This window comes from Drosophila erecta, unplaced genomic scaffold (assembly GCF_003286155.1).
Source record: "Drosophila erecta strain 14021-0224.00,06,07 unplaced genomic scaffold, DereRS2 tig00000126-arrow-pilon, whole genome shotgun sequence".
In the NCBI taxonomy this organism is placed as follows: Eukaryota; Metazoa; Arthropoda; class Insecta; order Diptera; family Drosophilidae; genus Drosophila; species Drosophila erecta.
Window position 1 is genome coordinate 1,671,529 of NW_020825209.1, and position 20,207 is coordinate 1,691,735.

The following is a 20,207-nucleotide window of genomic DNA, read 5'->3' on the forward strand; positions in this document are numbered from 1 at the left end:
GTGTGTGCATGTGCATGCATGTGTGTTGCAAGCGAACTGGCCGTGTGTGCGTGACTGTTGCACAAGATGTTGGCTGTTGTCCCCTTCTGTTGCCCTTCTTGTTGTTATGTGACAGTCATTGCAACTTAACGAGTCCTGACCTTCAATTTTCCGATTTTCCAATTTGTGTGACTTGCCGAAATTGTGAAAGCAGTTACGCAAATCGTTGACCAAATGAAGTTTAAGTAGGCGTTTCTAAATCGCAAAAATGGCAGGGTAGCACTAATTACTCCTATTGTGTAGAAAGTAACATTCTTAAAGTATTCATTAATTTATTTTAAATAGGTGTTGACTGGAAAGGAATTCTAATCACATCAAGAATTCTAATCACATTCAAACTAAACATTTAAAGTTAAAGTAAAATTTGCAATTAAAGAAATACTTGCATTTTTTAATGGATTATTAGATTAAATCACGTGTTTGATGAGCTGCAATAATTTTTCTTTGACCCAAAGCTTCCTTTTAAATGCATTTCCGCTAATGAAATCAAGTTGCATCTGATGGGTTTTCTCCGGTAAATATTGAAAAGCGGAAGGGGAAGAGGAAAAGGATAAGGAAAGGGGAAAGCGAAAAAGAACAGGGAAAGGGGAAAAGGAAAATGGAAAAAGGAAAAAGGACCTCAGACATTCGCGCAGAAATCTGCTGAAAAATTGCGTTTGATGCCTGTTTCCCCATTTCCTGCTTTTCATTTCTCTTTCACTTCAATCCAAATCGACGAGATTTGCAATCGGAAAAGGGGGAAAATGCGCAACAGCCGGTATTTGAAGTCGGAAAAACAAAGTCACGGTTGTAATCAATGTCATTTAATAAACAACGCGCCAAAAAAAAAAAAAAAAAATGGGGTAAATGCAAGCGCGTGCATTTCCACATCTTTTTACAAAATTAAAAGCATATTGTTGTCAGTAGTTTGCTAGGGACACCAAAAATAATTCGCTTTTCCACGTGCACTGGCTGCTGGGAGCTTGGCGCTTGGAGCTTGGCGCTTGGAGCTTGGCGCTTAACTGGGGATGAGCGGCGAAATTAGCAGGGGGGAGGGGGGGTGGTGGATGTGGCTCAGAGTCATGGTCACGGTTCACAGGTTAATTATGCAGCTTGTTAAGGCACACCAGCGAAAAAAGCCACGCTCCAAAAAGAACACAAAAAACACAGCGCACAGTCAAAAAAAAAAAAAATACAAAATAAGGAAAACGAAAATGTTCCGCACCAAAAAAAAAAAAAAAGAAAATGAAAAGGTGAAAACAAGAAAATTTCGCCAAAGGCAAAAGGGGAGGGGTGGAAAACTTGGGGGTGGCGCCAAAACAGGGGCACTACATGTTGCGTTCGAGTTCGAAGCCAACTTCTGGCCATTCGGGAAATGCTCCACGAACTTTGCTAATGAGGTTTAACGAAATGATTTTACTCAGGAATGTGTGAAAATCTAATGAATTAACTGCTTAAATGGCTTTGTTTTTTTATACAAAATATAACTATAACGGAACATAAGGCTATCTAATTGACTGTGTGAAGTTCTGGGGAATTTTTCTGTACACTTCCATGGAGAATTCATGCTATATTTGAAAAGAAATTTTGTTGCTTAATTAAGCATCAGCTCTTTCATGCGAGCACTTTGGTTGGTGGATCAGGGTAGAAACCTGAAAACAAATAACCCTTTTAGCGACACTCGGAGTTTCCACTTGTGCCATTCAATTAAGCCAGCTGCAAACGACCCTTAACCCAAACTATTCACCCGTGACCCCAAAAAGTATGCAATGCATTGAGGCAAGAGTGAGAGTTTGTCACTCGCGCAGCGAAAATTAAAAGCATAAATTCTGTTCCCCAGAAGCGTACGCGAATATAAAGTGAAATAAAAGGAAACCATGTCCCAGGAGAGTAATGGTGGCCCAGCAGCAGCAGCAGGAGGAGTAGGAGCTGGAGCTGGAGCTGGAGCACCAGCACCCCCACAATACATAATAACCACACCCAGCGAGGTGGATCCCGACGAAGTGCGCTCCATGGCCGATTTGGAGCTGGGATCCCCCGACAAGCAGATACAGCAGATACAACAGGTACAGAGCCAAAAGTTCTCCAGCACATCGAGCACCACCAAGGTGGCCCATCACTCCTATTCGATGAGCAGTAGTGCCGGCAAACAGGATGGCGCCCAGCAAATCCAACAGATCCAGCAGCAGCAACTCCAGCAACAGCTGCAGCAGCAGCAGCAGCAGTCGTCCCAGAGAATCATATCCAGCTCGACGAGAAGCCAGAGTCTGCAGTCCAGCACGATTGTGGGCGAGGCCACCACCATCTCGAGTGGCGCCGCCCAGATGCTGAGCTCCTCGGCTGCCGCTTCGCTGGCCCAGCAGCTGAAGGCCCAGAGCTCCACGTCGATCATCACCAGCAGCGAGCAGCGGACCAGCACGAGCACCAGCAGCAGCAGCAGCACCAGGTACATAGCCAGCGGCTCCAGCAACCTGGCCGGCGGCAACTCCAACTCGGCCAGTTCGGGCAGCAGCAAGACTCGCTTCCAGAGTTTCCTCCAGCAGCCGGAGGGTGCTCATGGCTTTCTGACGGCCCATCAGAAGCACGTCCGGCAATTTGTGCGCTCCACATCGGCACACTCGGAAGCGGCAGCCGGTGTGGCGGGGGCACGGCCAGAGAAATGCATACGGAGCGCCTCCACTCAGATAGATGATGCCAGTGTCGTTGGTGTGGTGGAGTCGGCAGGAAATCTAACCGACAGCTCCGCCACCGGTGGATCCATGCAGCTGTCGATGAGCAAATTGGGCCTGCAGCAGTCCTCCTCCATTCTGATCTCCAAGTCGGCGGAAACGATCGAGATGAAGAGCTCGTCGGCGGGCATGCGCACCCAGTTGACCCTGAGCGGTGGCTTCCTGGCCCCGCCGGGCAGCCGCAAAATTACCATTTTGAGTCCCATTCATGCGCCGCCCGGTCTGCATGATATGCTCAAGCGGGCCCAAGGACGATCGCCACTCTCGCCCAGGATCAGCTTCCCCGGCAGCGATTCGGACCTCTTTGGGTGAGTGTGCAATGATTGAATGAAGTATGTCGCTCAGTTTGGGCACATTTCATGGAGTTTCACTGAAAGCCATCATACATCAAACCCTGAATATTATATTATTATACTGATAGCCAAATTTCCCAGAATATTCATTTCATTCATTCATTTCAAAAGTAATTTACCAAAAGAAAATGCAATAAATTGGAAATGCAATGATTGAATGAAGTAGACCGCTAAGTGTGGGCTCAATTTTCACAATTTAAATATTTTTACTGACATTTTTTTACTGCCACATTTCCCAGAACATTTATTTCATAAATAGGAATTTGTAAATAATTAAATAAGTAATTTACCAAAGGGAAATACACTAAATTCCATTTCTAAGCAAGTCCGCCAGCTGGTTCTGTGAATTCTATGTGGAGCCTCCTTTAAACTTGGCCATTGTGCTGGCTCGAATTCAGTGTGCCAAAGGACTCGCTCTAAGTTAGCCCTTTGCTAATGAACCCGTTTATATCCTTGGCCGTGTCCGGGACGCTGATGGCACATTGAACCCGCTGCTAATTGTTGCCTCGCTGTTGCAAGTTGTCGTGGGCGGGGGCGTGGCTTTGGGGGGCGGGTAGCAAAATGGGCGGCAGGGCCTTTCATCAGAACGAGAATTTCGGCAGAGAAGCCTCTTTGCCCGAAAACGTTGTCAAAATGCCAAAATTGTTTGTCATAGTCGTATAATTAAATTTAAATGTTTTTTTTTGTTATTTTCCGCATCCCCTCTTCGCGTCTTTGTTTCTGTTTCTCTTTCTGACAGCGACAGCACGTACAAATATATATATATATATAAGTGTGTTAATACCAGCAGGCACGGAAAAAAATAATTTGAAAATAAAGAGAGTAAATTTTAATGAACCCCAAAAGGAGACGAAGGTGGTGGCGGGGTAATTGAAGCTGCCAGGCCATGAAATTTTAAAGCGCAAAGGAAATTGAGAAAGGGAAATTTAAACAATTATTGGAATTACATCCATTAAATGTATTTAAATATAATGGCAGGCGACGAGGAAACGAATTGCAAATAGGGCCAAGAGAAAAATGTGTTTGTATTCCGAAAATAAATCGGTATGAAAACATTATACGCGCTAATGGTTAAACACAAAATAACTGAAGCGTAAGGAAAATGATGAGCGGGAGGGGATTAACCAGTTGACAGTTGTTGCTTAATATTGGCGTATTTGTTCTTGAAACGCAAACAAATTTCAGACACTTTAAGGCACTGCAATTATGTATAAAAAAAAGGGTAAACACGCAATCTGATTTAAAGCCAAAAATACACAACACAACAGCATGGAAAATCGGAAATTGTAAATATCTTGGAGTTGTCTTGGTCTTTCTCCCTCCAAATTTACATGCAACTAATCGCAATTTAAACTAAAGTACAAAGATATTTATGCTGTCCTCCCAAGCCCGTAAATGAAATCTAATAAATCGTACGGATAACATGCCACTTTGCGGTGGCTGCTTATCAGATGGCCAACAAGTCGGTCCCCCACTTCAGTCATAACATTAATTCCCAAATCAAAAATTCCCTTTGGAATTAGCCAAAAAGGCAAGTTATATAGTGGAGGAGCCAGGGAATTTTGGCTGTTTTTTTTTTTTTTGCTTTTGTGAGGGGAAAGGGGGCCTCAAAAATCCACACAGATTCGCCAGCAGGCCGCAACATTTGCATAGCTTTGGCCACAAGGAATGGGGAGTACAGCCCCTGACTCCCGTTTCACTCAGCCCCTGGACCCCAAACCCCCTGACCCCTCACCCCTGACACCCCTCATAAATCCGGGCTGAAGCTCAAGGCTCAACTTTGGGCCGGTCTCTCGGTATGCGTGACTTATGTTTACAGTTTATTTATTATTAAAAACACACAGACAAATGGTCCGAGAAGAAATGTTTATTATTGTTGCTGTTTGCCTCAGTCAAACAGGCTGAAAAAAATAACAAAAAAAGAAAATAACATAGCACAAAAATGTATACAGTTCACCGGGATTTCGTGCGATGGAGTGGGCAGGACGAGAAGTCCTGGGGGTGCTCCTCATTTATATGCCATGTCAAAGTCGGCGGTTTGGCTGGCAATGAATTGAAAATTTCGACGCCCCCAAGCCGGCGAGCTAATGTCTATATAAATTATACTCCAATCTTTAAGCTATCAGGGGATCGGCTCGGTGACGCAGTCCGCATTTTTAACCACTTTAAAAAGGGGTATTCCCCCAAAGGAAATCCGGCAATTTTGGATTGCCGACTTGTTTTGTCGTGGGTTAAAAGGCATTGGGGGCTTTTTAGAGCGCCACAAATTGGAAGCAAGAAGATTTAAGTGGACAAAAGTTTTGCGACATTTAAAATGTGATTATTGTCGCGGCTGAAAGTTCAACTTTTTTTTAAAAAGATTTAACAATATGGTAGAGTGTACCGTTTATTTATTTTTTGTTTTATGCAATTACCCCTATTTTGCGCAGATGAACGAAGAGCTTAGGGCGAGGTTCAATTTTGTTAGCCAATATCTAGGTTAATGGGAGGGTGAAATTTGCCAATAACTTTTGGGTCTTGTATCCTGGAAGCCAGGCCTCAAAATTGTTTTCAATTTCTGTCAATCAATCAGCCCACAAAATTTGTTAATTAAACCACTGTCGACTAAGCCCTTCTACACACAGGAAAAATTGCTAAATCAGCGATGTATCTTCATACTATATTTTAGACGAATATCATCAAGCTATTGCAGCATATTTGTTTCATGCGTATACGGGTCATCTGACAGTCGTTTCCCTGAGGAACTTCAAAAGTTTCCCTTTACCAAAAATGAGAAAGATGCAGGCAGTCGGTTTTCCCTCGGGAAGAAGTGTCGGCGAAATGGGGTTAAAGGGGATTTAGCTGGTTAGGATATGGGCCGTGTTCGGCTCTAAAAACGTGCCGTTGTTTGCATATTTTGTCATGGAACTCTTCGTCCGCCCCACCGTTGAATGTTCAGTCGAGTGTTGCCTACTTTAAGGCGCTAATGAAGGTATGTTTACGAAACAAAGGAGGAGTGCAAGAGAGGCGCCAGGACCTTCATTATTGTCAGGATATTAGTTAAAGTCCGTACGCAGCTAATTAGTTTAGACAGTTCCGATATTTAATACACAAGTTGAATGAATCCCTTCATTTTCGAACTCATTTCATTTAGCTTAGGCAGGATGCGTAACTGAGTCACTAATTGGTTAAATTGCATAATAGATTAACGTGTCGCAACTGTCGCAATTAAAAGTTTTATGACATATTTACTTTTTTTTTACACTTGTAAATCGCAGTTTGGTAGTTTGGCTTATTGTTTTATTACCAATTTGCAATTCCGAGAACTTTACGCCCCCTAGAAATGTGAGTGGAGAAAAGTCAAACTAAATCCGGATGTTTTACTAAAGGGCCCCAAAAACATAAATTGCTAATTAGAGGGATTAGATAAACTATGAATTACACCCACTTACTTTGCATTCCATGTTAATTTCTGACACAGCTTTGGCACATTTCAATGCTACTATAGTATTTAGGCATTGAAAAATGAAATTCGAGTTGAGCCAATAATTAGCAAACATCATGCTGTTTAAATTGTTGTTGTCTGACAGGTTTCGTTTTCACTGCCAACATTACATAATAGCATGAATAATATTATGCATACGACACGTGTGGCATTTGCAAGGCCATTTTTGAGAGGGGGAAAAGGAAGGCAACGGCATCTCGAATGGCCATTTGAAGTACTTGAAGTACATATGTATGTACGAGTATATCCCTAAGATAAAGGCAATCCGAGATGGGAAAATACCAGGCATGGGCGAGAAACAAAAGCAGGCAGAAAAGGTGAGCCCTCGGATGCCAAGGAATGATAATAAACTCAAAACCATTAAAAACAAAGGCACAACGACGAAAGAGTTGGGGAATTTAATGTATTTCTACTGCATGGGAGAATGTAGAGGCCAATTGAAATGGGATGGCATTAGGTGCAAAAAGTTGACAATGCACAACATCTGTGTCCACTTTTTAGAATATTTTAATAGATGTAACAATCTTGCGCAGCTTTTACTTTTGCAATAAGGCAGTTTATTAAATTTACCCTTCTAAACGGCTTGGTCCTAATTAAATCCTATTTGTTTTCTACATTTTTCCCTTAAAACGAAAAACTCGTGGATTGGGGTAAGATTTTGGCCTTTGACCGCTTTTTTTAGCTTTGCAGTGACTTTTCCATTTTCCTCGTAATTTCTGAGCTGCTCACCAGCTGAGCTTTCAATTCCCTGCTGTGCTTTGGCAAAAAGCTGAAGGATGCGAAGGAAACAAGAGGAGAACTTGGGGCAATTTTGAAAATGTTCTTTAAAGATTTTAATTAGATTGTTAAATACTTGTATACCGCAGTATTTATGGGAAATTTCTGAAAAATTCCACGCAAAATATGTAAAAAAGCAAAGAAAACCAACAAACTTTTAATTAGGCATTGATCTTAGAAAAAATACAGTCCATGAAAGCTCAATAGCAATGCTGCGAACCCAGAGCTTTGGAAAATTGCTCAGAACATTTCCCACAGCTTTTCAACACACTTGACTTTTCCTGGAAAAGCTGTCCAAAGCTTCGAAAGCTGTATAAAACTTGCTTAATGCTATTTTTGTTGCTTAAGGTCAGGATTTCAAAATAAATGTGGAAAAACTGTAGCCTCGAAATACAACCAAATGGAAACGCGCTTGCAAAGCTTTGAACTTAATATTCAAATATTAGAATAGACTAGTTTGCTACCTATTTCATGAACTGTACTCTTCCGTAGCTATTAACTATTGAAGTGTCAATTCAACTCACTAATTTCATGTTTTCTTTCTATCTCTCATTACAGGTAAGTTGATTGCATGCATTTGATGCGTTTTCTGAATAATGAAGCGACTTGGGTAAGCTCGATTGCAACTGATTTTTTGACCATGGAACTTGTATTTAAATTTTAAACGCTGGACAAAAATAAAAAGCTGTGGGCTTGTGCGAGCGATTATTGCGTATACTCAGCGTGCAACTGGTTGGTGGGCGTGTCTGCCCGCCCTCTTTTCAAACGTTCAACCCCTCCCACCCCACCTCGTGATCCCTTTACCAACGTTATTTTAACAATTTGACACCCAGGAGAAAAAACAATCAGCAACACGTTGAACCTTGGCATTTTCACTCGGCGTTTTTATGATTAACTTTTCGGTATGTGCGCTGGCTAGACAAAGAAACCGAGCTGTTGCACTGAACAAAATTATATGCTAGAAAGTCAATGGACAGCTTAGCAGCGCAATGTTTTCTTGGATTATATAGTTTTGTGAAAGAAGTGATTTTTATATTATGGGGATGTAATGTAATTGGTATAGTAAGGTCAATTTAGAATATTTCTCGAAAATCATCATCATTTTTTTGTATATATGTATGGCTTCGGGAGACGGGGACGGTGCGTTTCGCGTGGGCGTGGCAGAACGCCCACCTGGCGCTGTTGCAAGTGCAACTGTAAGTGCATCAGGCAACTGAAATGGGAAATGTGAAATGTGAAATGAGAAATGCGAGACGCATGCAATTTGTTTGTCCGCTAGCCACGCCCATCGCCCACGGCCCGTCAGCCGCCCAACCGCCCGCTGGCAGTACCGTTAGCTGTGCGTCAATCGGGCGGCGTGGTCGTGGGCGTGGCTGTTGGTTTTGGGTACACACGCTCAACGGGCGGGGCGAAAAAACAAAAATCTATCAAAAGCGGAGCTCAAAGAGCAGGAAATTGAAAAATATTAAGCCCGAACAAAATCGTATCAGGAAAATAATGGCAAAAACTGTTTTTGATTTCCAAACTAGCTTGTTTGAAGTTCCCGGCAAGCGGTAGCAAAACGTTTAAGCAAATGGTCAAAAGAAAATGGCACGCAGTGATATTCAAATGTTTTGCTTGCCCAGTAAAATGCATTTGTTATCAGATACCAAAATTAAGCATTTCCTACAACACACCCAGTTCTTAGTGCCTGCGACACAATTCCAAGCATTAATTGAACCAATAAAGAAAAGCCTTAAAAAAAAACCCCAAAACAATTCAGGTAATTTGGGCCTTATAAAGCCTCGTGAAATTCGAGTTTGTCGGGTCGAAAAACACAAAACCATTGTTTTTGTCACAAATATTTGACTCACGGCCTTCGCCAAAGAAATCTCGCCAATAAACAACAAACCGAGCACCCTCCACGGGTGTTATATATGTATATATTATATATATATATCTATATGTATATGTATATCTATATGTATGCGTATCTCCCAGATGCCCAGATACCCAGGACCCCTGCCACGCCCCCTCAGCCCGCCTATCTCTAAAGCCAGCCCCCTTGGGTGCCATTGCCCATCCATTAGTTTTCCTCTTTTTCCCCCGCCCCATGCATTTTTTGTTCCTTTTTTTGTTTTTTTATTGTTGCGGCTGTTTGTCAAAGCAAAAGTGGTCACAGGCCAGGGGTGAAATAGATTAAGGGGGGCTGCTTGATAACAGGGGGTATTTGGGTATTAATAACGTTTTTCTGAAATATAGTTGACAAAAAGCGCGGTGCAAATAGATTAAATATCACCTTCAAATATTCTAATTGACAACCCATCTCGGATACAAAATAAGTTAACACTCCGTGCACAAAATGTACTATTTGTATAGGTAGAGGTTTAAATTGTTTATCAATTAAATGGTCAAAATTGTTTGTCAATTAAATGGTCAAAATTGTTTGTCAATTAAATGGTCAAAATTGTTTGTCAATGAAATGGTCAAAATTGTTTATCAATTAAATGGTCACATTGTTTATCAATTAAATGGTTACATTGTTTATCAATTAAATGGTTGCATTGTTTATCAATTAAATAGTTACATTGTTGATCAGATTTGTAGACTTGGGTAACATTGGACTTACGTCCACGAAACTCTGAAATCAGCCCTCGCTGGGAAATTAAGTTCCTTTTTGGATGGATCTTCTTAGCGCAAAGGACCGTAGAGTTGCGATACCATCTGGTACGGCGGCGGTCATAACCATAACGCCAAAAACTCCACCTGTCGCCGTTTTTAGCGGTCCTTTGGAAAAACCACCCCCATCCACCGAGTGCCCATGGAATGGCAGCAAAGTTTCATTAGAACGAGTGGCGAGCGCCACTTTTTGATGGATAACTCTCGCAGGATAATTGCACTTGGAGCCCGGGGCTCATTTCAGGCCACTTTCACTTTCACCATTGCCGACAGAAATTTGAAACTTTTCGATGGCCCCCGACCCCGGTTGCTCCTTTTGTTTGTGCGTGCACCTTGAGGCACCTGGGGCAGCTTAAGAGCTAATGCTGGAATGCCAGAATGCCGGAATGCCGGCAGTGAGTACTGCAGTAGGAGGTGTGGGGTTTGGGGTTGTCAGGGTTGGGGTCAAATCGGGGGTCATCTAATCTGGAAATCAAAGCCGCCTCGGTTTCTCATAAGCCAAGTACAATAGATCACAGAACGCACCTATTCTGTGATAGTAAAAGTATTTCTATTTTTGACGCCCGCCCAAAACCGCGTAGTCTAGTGTTAGTGAAGACGTCAACCACTTGAGTTCGCCGTCGAACGCTGCAATTGGCCCTCTGCCGGCGTCGCTGTCGCCGCGCCCATCACTTGACCTCAGATTAGTAATCATTATTGTTATTATTTTTATTGTTATTATTATCATTGGGTCTGGCCCATGTGCAAAATGCAAATTGCACATGCAAATGGCAAAAGCGAAAAGATGCGTGAATGAAGTTTTCAAGTGCAGTGCGCAACAACAGCAAAAACAACAAAAGACAACAGCTAAGGGGCAGCGACGTCGACAGCGCGGCTCTGATAAGAATGCACGGCGGCAGAGCTGAGCAGAGCAGAGGGCTGATTGGAATCAAGAGCGCGCAGCTTTCTGCGCAAAAGAGAATTTTGAAATATCAGCTCTCTCCTGCAAACAGTAAATAATAGTTAATGGTCGATGATAAACAATAATAATTGATGGCCATCAGGTTTCCCTTCGTCCACTAAAAAATGCAATTCCTTGAATGTCTAATTACTGCGGAAAGTCTTCAAGTTGGTCCATTCTTGGGATTCCGCTGATAATGATGCTCTCCACTACTACTACTCTCGCGCACTTCATTCAGTAGAAAAGTCGAGCCTGCTTGCACCGCACCTTAAATGCTCTGCAAATAGTGAGTGATAAATCAATTTCGCAGCCATTAGAATTTTGCACTGTGATATTACCATATTAATATTACAGTTGAAAACAGTTGCTAGATTAAGGCATCTATCAACCTTGTGCAAAGAATTATATTCTATGATTTCATTTAATTTAGCAGCTGCGGACTACCATTGTGATGAACGCGTATTTATATTCAACACTAGACGAAATAGATTCATTCACTTCTTACGCGCACGCGTTCATTTTGTTCATCTTCTTTTTGCGCTCTTTCGCTCCCGCTCTCGGCAGAACGAAGTCGCCGTCACTGCCGGCGCAATTCGCCGCCACACGGTCGCCGTTCGCTGCTCCCGCTGCTTTTTCGCTGCCTTTCTCTGCTTTCCGCTGCTTTTTGCGGCAGTGTAGTGCGGTCGCTGCAGCAGAGAGCATCGCATCGGCATCGCAACGCATATCGCATTTCGTGTGTGTGTGTGCGTGTGGGTGCGTGTGTGTGCGCGCGCGCCGCCTAAAAAAAACAAAAAATAATAAATTAAAGAAGCACCACATCCATAATCATAATAATAATAATCACAATAATAAACAATAAATACGCGCAGTGATCGCAAGTGCTAAATATTCGGTTAACAAAACAGCATTGCCCGTGATTTTTTTGTTCTTGTGCTTTACCATTTTTTTAAGTGCTCCTCGCACGTGTGTGCAAAACAACAACAAAAAGCAGGAGAAGGGGAGAGAAAGAGAAGCTGTAAATTACATAAAAGAAGCAGCAGAAGTTAAGATAACAGAGTGAAATGATAAGCGGCGGAAAATAAAGCTACACAATAATACACCAAAAATATGGCCAGTAATTACGGGAAAATATATGCAAAAAAGTCGTTTAAAAGTTAGTGCAAAATAAACAAAACAAAAATCAAACAAGGGCGGCATTAAAAAAAATGCAAAAAGCGTGCTAACAAAGCACGAGCAAATGAACACTAAAAAATTGACAACAACAAAAAAAATTGAAAACAACTCTTCCAACTAAAATCTTAAAGCCAAGATAATTGCCAAAGTTGCAAAAATAATAACTATAGCAATAATCAAAACTTCGATATATGTTGCAATAAGAAACCCTCAGTGAAAATACAATAAATCAAAGTACTCCATTGAAACCAATATAACCAAAGTAATAAGTAACGAACAGTAATAACAAAGACAATAGAAGAGTCACAACTAAAAATCTAAGTGTAGAATAATAAACACTAATAATACACGAGAAAAAAAACAGAAAATTGTATTCGGAAAAATAGACCATTATTAAAAAAAAAATTGAAAACAAGAAAGAAAACAGTAAATGCGAGTGAGTATTCAACAATGTTATTAATGAAAGCAAATGTATAAGATTCTCAAGAAATATGTAGGTACAATTCCATATTGGAACTAAAGAAAAAATGCAACAGTGGTAGCGACCAAAAAAAAATACTAAAATTCTTATAGGTTAACCATAGTTAAAAAACATAATAATAATGTGTAAATTCAAAATAAATACAAAACCAATATAAAAACCTTAAACCACCGCGAAAACTGATCTTAATAGATGTGTATATCAAAACCAATTTGAATTAGTGATACAAACCTTGTAAAAGAAAGCTAATGGGCCATTTGTTATAAATATTATAATACCGCAAGCCAAAAACAATCCGAATAATTTTGATATTCAGCTTAATCGAAATCAGTTTAAACGAAACTCTTCAACTATTATTAATGAAACTCTTAACAAAATTCGTATGTGTGTAATTGAGCTAGAAAATATATTCTTAGGAAAAATAAAAAACAATATAGAAACCTAATTCTAATAATCGTCTACCACACGAATTTAAGAAAGTAATATTCCCAAGAATTAAGTCAAACTAAATTAAAAAAATTGTTTAATGTTTTCTTAAAAATTTCATTATTTCTTCAACAGTTTTCGAAGTAAAAAAAGTATTATAAAAATAAATATTTTAACAAAGTTGCGAAACATATTAAAGCATTTCAATTAATTTCAAAAATCAAAAGTTTTCAATACAAATTCGCCCAATATAACCAGAGTATCGAAAATCGCTCAGTCTCTATAAAAGCACGAAACTTTCGTAAAATTCTAGAATGCCGCCGCCGTCGCCGCGACGTCGACGCAGCGCTCTGCCTGCGTGATTGTGTGCGTGCGCCTAGTACTCATGTGTGTTGTGTGAGCTTCTGAACTGGCGGCCAAAAGTGACGACGACGCCGTCGCTGCCTCTGCCTCAGCCGCAGTCGCCGCCTCCGCAGCAGCAGCAGCAACAGCAGCACACACAACAACAGCAGCAAACTCAACAAACACTACAACAACAACAACATCAAACACACCAGTTACAACTGCACCACCCACAGCAGCAACACTAACAGCGTTAACAACAACATATAGATCGCGGAATCTGCTGAAAGCCACCGCGAAAGTGAAGAAGAAGAAAAAGTGGAAGCAAATCTCATTCGTCGACGATCAGCAGCGCTTGAAGCAAGCAGCGACGTCGGCAGAGCGCAAACGTTCCACCAGCAGCGCCCCGCCCGCCCTCGAGAGCAACGTACCGCCGCCGCGGCTGGGACGCTTTCTGCGGCAGAAGAGCAGCGAAGCCAGCAGCGCTGCAACGTCAGCAGCAGCGGCAACAGCAGCAGCAGCAGCTGCGGGACGTCGCAAATCGTCGGCGGCATCGATAATCGCAGCGGCAGCGGGCGCTGCTGGCTTGCACAATAACAACAGCAGTAGCTGCGCAGCGACCGCCAGCGAGGAGCAGAATTCGAGCGGTACGCTAACGGGCAGCGGCATCGGCGTCAGCGGCAGCAGCGGTAATACTTCGACGTCGACGTGGTGCGGCAGCATCAATTTCCTGGTGTATATGGTGTGCTCGTTTTGCTGCTGTTGCTACAACTTCCGCAATTCGCCGTCTAGGTGAGATGCCGCGCCTATCGATAATTTATAGCGATTTATTCGATTGCCGCAGTTTTTCAGCATATATCGCTTTACCACATTTCTTTGCCTTTCGATCCCATCTACGAAAAAGCAAAGATCGATGACTTATCGAAATTGTAGCGATTATATTCAGTGATGATGTTGTTCATTCGAATTATTTTAAGTATACTTGCGACCAATAATTTGCCCATGCTTTCTATAGCAGATTCTGTGCTGAAATTACCCCGATTACCGATTCCATGCCATTCTCCCTGGGGATCTCTCTCCAGCGATATCTATAATTAAATTGTTAGAATTCTATTCATAAACTATACATCTACCCGCGAGTTGTGCCATTTGTTTAATAAAGCATGACCGAGTCCCCATTCAAAGCGAAGCTTATCTAACAGCAAAAAAAAAAAAGAAAACAAAAGCGAACAGAATTCAGCAAAGAGTAAAAAACAAAAAAGGGTAAAAAACTACGTTCAAATTGCAGGCAATTTTGATAGCACACGATCTGCTGGCACATGCGATGCAGAGCACACGTTTAGATGATTGAGTCTAGAGGATCAATCAGAGCATGTGATGTTCATTAGTTGGGCAATGCTTAGATTAAATTAAATTTATTTAAGTTTCCACTCAAATGAGTTGCTAGTGTGCCATAATGTGTTCATTAGAAGTTCAATCTTGATCATTATCGAGTTTTTGTCATCTCTAGTGCTTGAATTGCCGATGTGAAGGGTTAGAAGTTAAGCTATTATCGAATGAATGCCGAAATGAATATATGTGAATTAATGAACTAACTCAATTACGAGTAGATTTGCCATCAAATACTTGGCTCAAGGCATTCCAATCAGGCGGATAATATCCAGCTGGCCATTATCCTCGATGATTTGACCCCTCACATCGTCCACCTTCCGTTTTCCCTGCAGTCGGTAAGCTGCTTGCTGCGAAACCCACTTGGGACTAATTATTACTCGGCCATCCTGCCATATAGATACTTCACAAATCAAAGGGAAGAGACGGCAGGAGAGAGCGAGAGAGAGGGAAGATATGGCCTCTGCTCAGGTGACTTTGCTGTAACGCCGGCAGAGCGAAGCGAATAGAGAGGCGTCTTTCTTTATTTTCCTTTATTTTTTTGGTGTTGCGAGCAATCAAATTTTAGGCGCAGATTAGAATGCTGCGAGGTCAAAGTTCAAGGTTGCACACCCCTCTCCCCTCCAAAAAAAGCGGTGGGGTTGATTATCCCAACACCCAGCGCTCTTTCCCCATTTTGCCGTCATCTGTTTGTTTCACATTTGGCAATTAGCATTTAACGCCTGTTATTTTCCCTTCGTATTAATTGCGTAAAATGTTAATCTGCTCAACTTGTCACCAAAATAAAGTAAAGAACAACAAAGGCAAACCCAGAAACCTCAAAGACCCAAACCCACAGTTGGTAAACGAATAGGAAGCTGAGTGTATCGTTTCCACCTCCTCAAGTTCAACCACTTCAAAGGTCGTTGATGAGGCACAGTGGTTGATAAATACTCCTTTATTACTATTATATTATCTGTATTATCAAAAATTATCCCCAATATTCCTTAATGACTTCTGCCATTTGAAATATATATTACATTAAACCATTTGCAATTTCTAGACTCTGGTAATTGATTATTTATTTCACTTTTCTCTTTGCAGGTAAGTCGATTATTATGTGCCCATCCCTATTGCAATCGAAAACCTTTGGTAAGCCTATTTCATCCGGTAATCAAAGCAAAGTAAATGGAAGCTACATATTGCGCATACGCCATGTGAAACGGGAAATTCCACGGTAATGGTAATTCAGTAGCAAATGAGCTGCAGATGCGGCATAAACGTAAACGGTATTCTTAAAACTGGCTTTAATGTTCACTATTTGTGCTCCATTTGTATTTCTTTGTTTCTTTATATATTTCAAGGGGGCCGGTCTGCATTGTTAGTTTTTTTTTTTTTTTTTTGTTGCTGGTTTTGTGATAAGAGCTGGTGTTGTTGTAGTGGCCAACTGATAAGGTGCCAAAGAGTCGGCACGCTTTGTAGAATCCACCGAAAGCCCCCAGAAAAGCAAATAAATTCGAGGCTATTGTCGATTTTATTTTTTATCACATGTGATAAACGAATATGGAAAAAAAGCCAAGCGATTAGCGAACCTACAGAATAAACCGTTTAAAATTTAATATTTTTTCTTCATAACTTGGGCAGTGATCAAAATTAACGCTATACTATTTACTTGATTTTATATACATATATATTTCGTATTTCCGAACTTTGAAAACAGTGGCTTTTGCCAGTCAATATGAAAAAAAGGCATTAAATTGATTGAGCATTTGACTTGATTGCAGAAACCAGAAAATGGCTTAATTTATTAAGCTGGCAAAGTATGACACCGAATTTATGGCTGCATAAATCACACATGTGCACTTACATGTGTATGCAGATTATACATGTGTCTGTCCAAATTTGAATTCCCCAAGCAACAATTGAAAAGTCCCCTCTTTTTTCTATATATCTACATTCACATTTATATTCGCAAGACTTTTTTTTGCACACCCCAATTTTTCCGGCAGTTTTTTGAGTCTTTGTGCGAGAATTAAAAAAAAAAGGAAAAGTAATGAAAAAAGCAACGACGACGCTATGTCTGCCCGATCTGCTTATAATTGGATTTCCGCAGTGTGCTGAAGGGAGAGGGCTATACTAGAAGGAGAGGGTGCCACCGTGCGAGTGAGAAGGCAGTAGGCGGCGGCGGTGGCGGCAGCTGTTTGATGATGAATCTCAAGTCGCTGTCTCATTACAACTTTCAATTTCAATTGCTTCTTTTTGCTTCTATGCGCCATCTCGTTTTCGCATTATGCTTAACAGCATCTACGCTCTCACGCATGGCTCTTACTTTAGGGTACACTGCGAATAAGTTCTGTATATTGACGATATAAACATATATCTACTTATGCACCTTTTAATTGCCTGCAATAGTTAGCTTTTAATAGAATATATTTGCATAGGAATTGTAATTGTAAGTGCAGCATCGAACGAAGGCATGCAAGGTTAAATAGTTCAACAAGTATTTCTCTCAGTGCAATTGCCCCCTCTCGCTCGCACCCTCAGCTGTTGGCTAGCCCGGCTCGCCTTCGCCTCAATTCGAATTCGTTATTCGCCTCGCTTCGTTCGTTTTTCGCCGCCAACTGCTCTGCCCGCGGCGACAGCGACGCCGGCGCAGGGTCTCGTTTTCGCTTTCGCTTCGCATCGTTTTCATCGTCTCCGTCATATAACAACGTTCGCCGTTCGCTCCGCACACACAATTTGCGTTTAAAAAAATTCGGCAAAAACGCAATTCGCGAATATCGTGCACAATTCGTAAAACGCTACAAAAATCGGTCGAAAACCGCGTATTATCTGGAATATCAACAAAATAAAAACGGGCGAAAGCGAAGTGTGTGCATAATATTAAGGCGAAGAAGAAGAGGAAGAGAGAGAAGGAGGACGAGGTGCAAAGGGAGGGAAAATGGGATGAAAAGCACAGTTCCAAAAAGGCGAAAACAAGTGGAACAGACAAATAAACAAAACAGCGAGGAATAAGAAGAAGAGAACACAGAGGAAGGTGGGAAAGGAGCAAGAGGGAATGTCAGGAGGAGAGGGAGGAGAGAGCGCGAGAGAGAGAGCAAACTAGTGCATAAGAAACAAAAACAAATCTAAATTAGTTGAAATAACACAAAAATCAAAACCAAACAAATCAAATTCAAACCAATCCAAATAAATTATAAAGCGCCATAAAGTACATAAAATTATTAACATATTTTTAAAGGATAAAACTATGAATGTAGGTAACCAAATAGACACGAATTGATTAGGAAAATGTGAAAGGTAATGCAAACAGAAAAGAAAACTTAATTAATTGGAAAAAAACCAAGTGCCAAAAAGAAACGCAGCAAATAGAAACAGAACCGCTGAAAAACAAAAAAGGCCACCCAACCTCATACAAATTTTAATGTTTTCAATTAATTGCTGCGGCCCAGTTTAAAAGTTGCGATAAAAAAAACCAAAAGCACCAAAAACAAACAGAAAAAGAAAAACACTTTTTTCGCCGGCCGCATAAAACGGCGTCGCCGTCGACGTCGGCAGCGCAGCGACTGTTGATTTTTATCAGCGCAACAACTGCGAACCGAAAGAAAAAAAAATACAACACGCACGCTAGTAAATGATAAAAATCGTTGTTAGGCGCATACGAACATGTTTTTATGTTTTGCTGTTTTTTTTTTTTTTTGTTCTGTTATGTTTTTTTTTATGCATATACATATGTGCTCATTAGAACTTGTATAACTTGGATGGCATTGCAAGGACTATTCTCCAAGTGTATGTACTCTAAGTCTTAAGAGAGATTGCTGCTTTTATCCAACTTTGCGACTCAAGGTCAATTTACATGGGGCGAGAAACGATCAAATGTTGCATTGATCGGTTTTTATTAACTTGCCTAGAATTTCGAGGGAAACTTTTGATTTCCATTGCAAGTAGTACTTATCTTTTGCCCGTCTCGAGTCCTTAAGTTTATTTTCCTTTTCAACTAATTTGATATCATCTTATTCTTCTTCTCTACTTCTGTTGTGCATTCAAACGAAAACGAGAACGAAAATCAAATCAAATCAAATTGAATTTTCAGCTACCGTTTTCCACTGAATGGGATCCTTCAGAAACCCCCCGCACCCGCACCCCCATCTCTCTCTCCCTCTCTTTCTGTCGCTCTTTTCGCTTATTCGCCATCCCTTTCCCGCCTGCGACGTTGCCACTTTTCAATGCGAAAAGTCCAACTCCATCGGCCATCGCGCGTTGATTTCTTAAATGTAATTTACCACGGGTCCGGCATTTGGATCCGTTTTCCATCCCGACTCCCGATTTTCCCGACTCTCGATTTTGCCGCTTTCCTGGTTTTTGCCAACCTTCAAGGCCCACGCCCATGCCCACGCCCCCCAAACATTTATCCTATTTATTTGCGAGGCAAAATTCTATTTGCTGCTTGGCTTGGCCGAAGCAAATCGAAATCAAAGCGAAAATTGTAAACAAACGGGTGGCTGAAAATCCAGAGTAAACATTCTGTTTTGCATAGAGTCCACCAAACTCTTGGCTCAAACAAATCAAAAGTTACCAGTTGAAACCGAGAGGAAACACAAAATCCTTGGAAATAGAAGAGAAAATAATCAAGAGCCGCCTTCCACATTTTTTCCATAATTGAGCTACAAGTTTGAGCGATGAAGCTTACCAAGCGACTTTTTTCCTCTATCACGATACCATTATAATTAACTTTAATGAAGAATATTCACTTGTGCAGGAAGTTGGATGTTGGGTGTTGGATGTGCTTTAGAGAGCCATGTTCTGAATGCCCTTTCCACAGAGAACGTTGAATAACATTCTGCTTTGTCACACACACAAAATGGGCAATAATTCCAAGTCGTAGTTCTAGTCACGTATCGGCTATTAATAAACCCCCGAGACAAACCACGGAATTCCAAAGCGTCTTGGTGCCGAAACACCCTTTTCTCGCCCCCTTTCTGCAGCCTCGCGTTGATCGCGCAGTGGTTATATTTTTATGACCATGGCTGTGCGCTTATCGCACGCGTTTTATGCAGTTGCTTTAGCTCATCAAAAATCTTATGAAGCCATTGAAGTCTATAAATAGTTGCAGTATGGTCTGATTGGATTTTTATGTACGAATGCACTGCGCAAAATATAACTAACTGTACTTAATGTTCGGGTAAATAGATTTCTGGCCGCCACTGTGAACTACACTACACAATCGCATGGCTGGAAAAGCCCAAGGGCAAAGTTCAAGTGATCGGGTTGGATCAGATGCGATTTGATTTCGATTCCATTTGATTGGATTGGATCGCTTTGATCGCTTTGTTTTGTTTGGCGCCGTCTGAGTCTCTTCAGACTTTCCGAGATAATCGGCGGTGTTTCTTGGTTTTTATGGCTCAGTGTACCGGCCAATTGTTGCTGTAGTTGTGGCTTTCCATTAGCATTTAAATAT

General features: G+C 41.4%; 1 protein-coding gene across 4 annotated transcripts in view; it reads left to right on the forward strand.

Annotated features, from left to right (window-relative positions):
• Window positions 1-20,207, forward strand: part of LOC6550854 (cAMP-specific 3',5'-cyclic phosphodiesterase) — a 90,521-nt gene that overhangs the window by 25,908 nt on the left and 44,406 nt on the right. For 2 of the 4 annotated variants that reach the window (XM_026982231.1, XM_015155472.2), the window contains exon 1: window positions 17,374-17,673. Coding sequence is in view for 1 of the 4 variants with exons in the window: in XM_015155477.2 (XP_015010963.1) it covers window positions 1,896-3,055 (1,160 nt within the window). In the remaining 3 variants the exon portion in view is untranslated. Of the gene's footprint in view, window positions 1-1,858; window positions 3,056-17,373; window positions 17,674-20,207 lie in introns of those variants that run through there. The other 2 variants (XM_015155477.2, XM_026982232.1) reach the window with 2 other exon arrangements.